This window comes from Littorina saxatilis, unplaced genomic scaffold (assembly GCF_037325665.1).
Source record: "Littorina saxatilis isolate snail1 unplaced genomic scaffold, US_GU_Lsax_2.0 scaffold_1247, whole genome shotgun sequence".
NCBI lineage: Eukaryota > Metazoa > Mollusca > Gastropoda > Littorinimorpha > Littorinidae > Littorina > Littorina saxatilis.
The window spans coordinates 25,906-32,086 of record NW_027127836.1 but is presented as its reverse complement, the minus strand read 5'-3'; the positions used below and the strand labels follow the sequence as shown (position 1 = coordinate 32,086).

The following is a 6,181-nucleotide window of genomic DNA, read 5'->3' as shown; positions in this document are numbered from 1 at the left end:
ACTATTGTATGTGCAAGTAATTTTGTTAAACCACACGTTACGTTCACCACTGAACGTGTAACCATGTAAAACGTTACTATCTCTTTATATGTGTTTACTTGCATTGTAATCCTGGCGGGGGGGGGGGGGGGGGGTATAAATGTATGTAACGCGCAATACATGCCTTTTAACTTACTAGAATTGAAATTTTCATTTAAAGACTAGCATAAGAGTGTGACACGTGGTTCATTCGTTATTACCTTATTACAAAAAGAAAAAGAAAAATGGCACTGACGCTACCGGAAATAGAATTTATCAGTGAAATTCTACCATCAATTTAGTAATCGATGCGATGTAAATTATCCTAAAACTGTGGTTTGATCACGACATCGTTTAGCATTTAGGATCAAATGGTGCCAATGTGTCCACAATGCACTAATCACAGACAACAGTTATACGCTTTACGTACATGTAACTCTCCAACTGACATTGTCTGCCACTTGAAACAAATGACTTTCGAAGGAAAATTAACTCCAATATATAAATATTATGTATGATTTTTAATAATTACTTGCACTTTTTGAAAATAAAGCTTTTTCTACGATAATGTGTTTACCCCCTAAATGTATAAGTCATCCGGTAGAAAAACCGGAAGTATCGTGTACTAAGCATATGTATATGTTTAAAAAGTTAATTGTGTTAATGTAGAACATCTTGCCTATGTATATGTTTAGGTTTTGAATACTTTAGGGGAAAAGCATAGCCATTATTCAGTCATCTTTAACTAACACCCCAAATCTCAGGGCCCATTTTGTTAGTGGGGGTAGGGTTTCAATCAGTCAAAAATCACTTTCATTCAATATTGTCTGCCATTTCAAATACATACACGTAATTGCACAATTTCTTGAATTTTAAGATGCTTTAACTGACTATACCAAGAAAACCTGCACTTTTTGTAGAATTAGTTTTTTGTCCATGATTTATCTTTAAAAATGTCAATTCTTACGACAAAAAATGCTAACAGTTGCCTCACCAGACGACACGTACCAACGACGTGAATCGTGTCTGCCAATTAAAATGCATATATTTTGAAATAAGGGGAATCATAACATATTTCACTGTAAAGTGTCTCACTCTAATATCTTCTGGGTTCATGGTGTATTTGGTTAAGTGAATTGCAGATAAGGTTTTTTGAAAATGACAGCTATACATATATGTTATTAAAACTGAAACTGGTGGAGTGAAAAACATACCTGTTTTGAAGAAGTCGTACTAAAATCATTTATGGCCTTGAACTTCACAGTTTGCGTGTTATCTTTTAAAGAAAACCCGTTTTCATCACTAACAATGACCTAATTTACACATACATATCGGTCGGTCATAGTCGCGTTTTTTTTAGAGAGGTAGTGTACAAAATGTCGTTTTGTACGTTTAAATTACATGTCCATTATTTTAGTCATATATCAATCAATAAGTAAATGCGCATACTTTTATTAAACGTTACTTTCACTTTAAGATCGCTTCTAACATTTAGTATAATTTCTGACAAATGCACGCTATGTAATAAATTGATAATATTATGGACGCCATGTGGTAAAACCGGAAGTTGAATTATTTTGCGATAGCAAAATCCTTTTACAATGATCACTTTCCTTTTATATTGAGCTGATCTTTAACGTTATGGGTAAAAATCTAACAGATTGAACCAAATTATCCTTTTTCAAGCCTGTGTATGTGTAAACTCTTTTTTGCTTCGACCCGGTTCGGTTTTCGGAGTTGATTCAGAATCATCCATTATTTATCTTATATGTCTGTTGTTGTCCTCGGTAAATTAACAATTGTTGATGTAAAATAATTCTAGCTGTGAGAATAAACAATTTTCAAGATGTTTTTGATTGCGGTTTCAACCAGGCGTTCTGTCAGCAAAACATATCGATTGAGAAAATGTCATTTCCTGTTTTGTCGTCCGCATGTTATACAGATGTTGTTAAAAATAAAACTGTGTATACGAATTAGGCATTTTACTTGCTGTCTGATGGCAACAATCTTTAGCTTTCGTTTAAGGTATAATTTGCTTATATCCGTATGCAGTCAAGCGGTACATGACGTCTTTTTGTAACCTACCCCCTGCGTCATGGCTGCATTTTTGCAGAATATGGGTCATGTTACAAAAACGCTTCTCATTCTTAGGTGGTTGGGTTTAGCCATTTGTCGTTTACCGAACTGTGGCTGCAAATAAAACGAACTTTCCAAAAAACATAATATCTAATGTGACCACCAAAAGTAACCCTCCCACTATAGCCAGCCAGGTGACTAGTAGTAACGTAGAAAGTAGTAGGTAAATATAGGCAGCAGAAAGCAAGGAAGAAAGGCTGCAACAAAAAGCATCGGTGCACTAAACATGCCACGCTACCCCTCACACACCACCTTTAAACATGTCTCCTTTACATATTTCATCGAGCACATGGGCCTGCACAACGAACTTTTACAACAACAAATCAGATATTTTCCTTCCTTCTCTCCATATCTGCAGAAACCATATACAGATTAGTATTTTAGCGTCACAAAGAGCAAATTGAGCGCTACCTGGAAAGAACTTTCTTTCTTTATTTGGTGTTTAACGTCGTTTTCAACCACGAAGGTTATATCGCGACGACTGGAAAGAACAACAGAGAGTATTTCATTCCACAAACACAGACTCCTCAACAGCGTTAAATAATGATTTATTACCTCAACAGCTTCCTTTTGAATGGCTTCCGCTCGTCAACGGAAATACCGCCATCCCCCTCTTGCGCTGAATACTTTATGCTTGGAAATCCTCCCCCGCTCAGCGAAGAAACCTGACGCCTCGTCCGTCAGCCAGCATGTAAACAGTGAGAAGGTGGTCTGTCTAGTTCCCAGAAGCCCTACTGTACCAAGCAGAACGGCACGTTGATATACAGTGAAGTAATTTACGTGTTGAAGTCCTTCAAACTCGTAGGAAATAAGACACCGACGCTTCTCTCTCGCTGCTGAGTTTCGAGTGTGCCGTTACATGTCTCAAACAGACAACCTTGACAATATCACGTGACTCACCCTGTCACGTACCCAGTTTAGCTATCGCCAGTTTTGCCCTGACAGCAGAAATCACCCACGTGAAACCCGTGCAACACGAAATCCCCGTGTTTCGGCTATGCTATGTCAGCTAAAACCCACAGCCGTTGACAGAATGCACAGGTGCTTTCTGTCGCAATTCGAAAAAGGCACCCCACAGAGTGACACTTTCTCGATCCATGTCCCTCTATCTGTCTGTCTGTCTGTCTGTCCCTCTATCTGTCTGTCCCTCTATCTATCTATCTGTATGTCTGTCTGTCTGTCTGTCTATCTGTCTGTCTGTCTGTCTGTCTCTCTGTCTGTCTGTCTGCCCCTCTATCTGTCTGTCTGTCTATCTGTCTGTCCCTCTATCTATCTGTCTGTCAGTCTGTCCGTTTGTCTGTCTGTCTCTCTGTCTGTCTGTCTCCCAACCACTCTCCCTCCCTCTTCTTCCTTCTGATTCCCAGACACACTTAATTATCAAATTTAATTTAATGCAGCAAACCCCGACAAGCACACAATCTGATCATTTCGGACCTTGAAGCCGTAAACAACACACAGGCAGAGGACCGGAAAGCTGAAGAAACAAAGTGAGAAGGCCGCACGCACTTTCTTGTCTTCCTCAGGGGACGTTACTCTCGCAGCGGATAGATGGAATGGCGTTGCATGCGCAAGCACATACTTCCGCTGCAAGACGACGATAACGTTCGATGTCGTTATTGTGGTGGTAGTGGTGGTGGTGGTGGTGGTAGTGGTCGGTGATGGCGGGGAGGGGGGGGGGGGGGTTGTGGGGGGAGGCTGGTGTCCGGTGGTGGGGGTTGTTGCAGCGCGCACGTGTGGAATTCTTGAGACAGCATGGCTTCCCGGCTTAACTGTTTTTCAATTTTTTTTAATTTATTTTTTTCCTTCTGTTTTTCTCTTTTCTCTTTAATTTTCACATGAGTCGCCCTTTTCTCTGTTTTGTTTTTTCTTTTCTTCTTCTGTTCTTTTTCATTCTTCTATCTTGTTTCTTTTAATGGATGTTCTTGTACTTTTTTCGATCTGTTCTGCCGCTAATGTCTTCCTGTTGCGATTTGCTTTTTCTGGCTTGGGAATATCATGTGGGGAGAAGAGGCGGAAGTGTTGGGAATAATTACTGTCTTTGTACTCTCCTGAGAGAGAGTGAGACAGAGAGAGAGAGGCCGGAGAGAGAGAGAGAGAGAGAGAGAGAGAGAGAGAGAGAGAGAGAGAGAGAGAGAGAGGAGAAAGAGAGAGACGGAGAGAGACTCGGAGAGAGAGGAGAGAGAGAGGAGAGATAGAGAGAAAGAAAGAGAGAGAGAGAGAGTGTGTGCGTGTGTGCGAGAGAGAGAGATAGAGATAGAGAGAGAGCGCGAGAGAGAGAGAGAGAGAGAGAGAGAGAGAGAGGGAGAAACAGAGAGAGAGAGGGAGAGAGAGAGAGAGAGAGAGAGAGAGAGGGAGAAACAGAGAGAGAGAGAGAGAGAGAGAGAGAGAGAGAGAGAGGGAGAAACAGAGAGAGGGAGAGACAGAGAGAGAGCCTGAGAGAGAGAGAGAGGGGGGGGGGGTGGGGGAGAGGGGAGGGGCGAGAGGGACAGGCCGACCGACCAACCGTCAGACAGGCAGACTGAGATCGGAGGAAAGGGAGGGTATGTATAGAGTCTCAAGTGGATTACAGAGATGGATGAGTTTTAGACAGGCGAGGTGCACTTTTCCCAGCAGGCCAAGGAAACATCCTTAAACAAAATGTCGTGCAGCCTCCCTCTGGAAGCTTTTACAAGTACTCTTATGTCACAGCACTTTACCATCAGTCTGCAACACTTGACTGGGGAACAAGCAAGCACTCTGATGTCACAGCACTTTACCATCAGTCTGCAACACTTGACTGGGGAACAAGCAAGCACTCTGATGTCACAGCACTTTACCATCAGTCTGCAACACTTGACTGGGGAACAAGCAAGCACTCTGATGTCACAGCACTTTACCATCAGTCTGCAACACTTGACTGGGGAACAAGCAAGCACTCTGATGTCACAGCACTTTACCATCAGTCTGCAACACTTGACTGGGGAACAAGCAAGCACTCTGATGTCACAGCACTTTACCATCAGTCTGCAACACTTGACTGGGGAACAAGCAAGCACTCTGATGTCACAGCACTTTACCATCAGTCTGCAACACTTGACTGGGGAACAAGCAAGCACTCTGATGTCACAGCACTTTACCATCAGTCTGCAACACTTGACTGGGGAACAAGCAAGCACTCTGATGTCACAGCACTTTACCATCAGTCTGCAACACTTGACTGGGGAACAAGCAAGCACTCTGATGTCACAGCACTTTACCATCAGTCTGCAACACTTGACTGGGGAACAAGCAAGCACTCTGATGTCACAGCACTTTACCATCAGTCTGCAACACTTGACTGGGGAACAAGCAAGCACTCTGATGTCACAGCACTTTACCATCAGTCTGCAACACTTGACTGGGGAACAAGCAAGCACTCTGATGTCACAGCACTTTACCATCAGTCTGCAACACTTGACTGGGGAACAAGCAAGCACTCTGATGTCACAGCACTTTACCATCAGTCTGCAACACTTGACTGGGGAACAAGCAAGCACTCTGATGTCACAGCACTTTACCATCAGTCTGCAACACTTGACTGGGGAACAAGCAAGCACTCTTATGTCACAGCACTTTACCATCAGTCTGCAACACTTGACTGGGGAACAAATAAGCACGCGTCCTGCGGGGATAGACGAACACAGATCTTTTTACACCCCCGGTATAGGGGTGTGTATAGGTTTCGCTCGATGTGTTTGTTTGTTTGTTTGTTTGTTTGTTTGTGTTCGCATATATAGATCTCAAGAATGAACGGACCGATCGTCACCAAACTTGGTGAACAGGTTCTATACATTCCTGAGACGGTCCTTACAAAAATTGGGACCAGTCAAACACACGGTTAGGGAGTTATTGGTGGATTAAAATTATACAAGGACTTATAGAGGGACATCTTAATGGTCAAAGGGAAATAACCATTCTCACTCAGTCACTGCCACCAACTGAGAAGGTTATTTCCCTTTGACGGGGGTGTTTTTCCTACCTCGTAGGAATTTCTTGTTTAATTCCGCTT

General features: G+C 42.5%; 1 protein-coding gene across 1 annotated transcript; it reads left to right on the top strand.

Annotated features, from left to right (window-relative positions):
* Positions 1–4,791: 4,791 nt before the first annotated feature.
* Positions 4,792–5,755, top strand: LOC138956200 (aggrecan core protein-like; the record flags this gene model as incomplete). The annotated part of the gene is made up of 1 exon (XM_070327619.1): positions 4,792–5,755. A coding segment is annotated over exon 1 (964 nt), but the record flags the coding sequence as incomplete, so codon positions are not given.
* Positions 5,756–6,181: the final 426 nt, after the last annotated feature.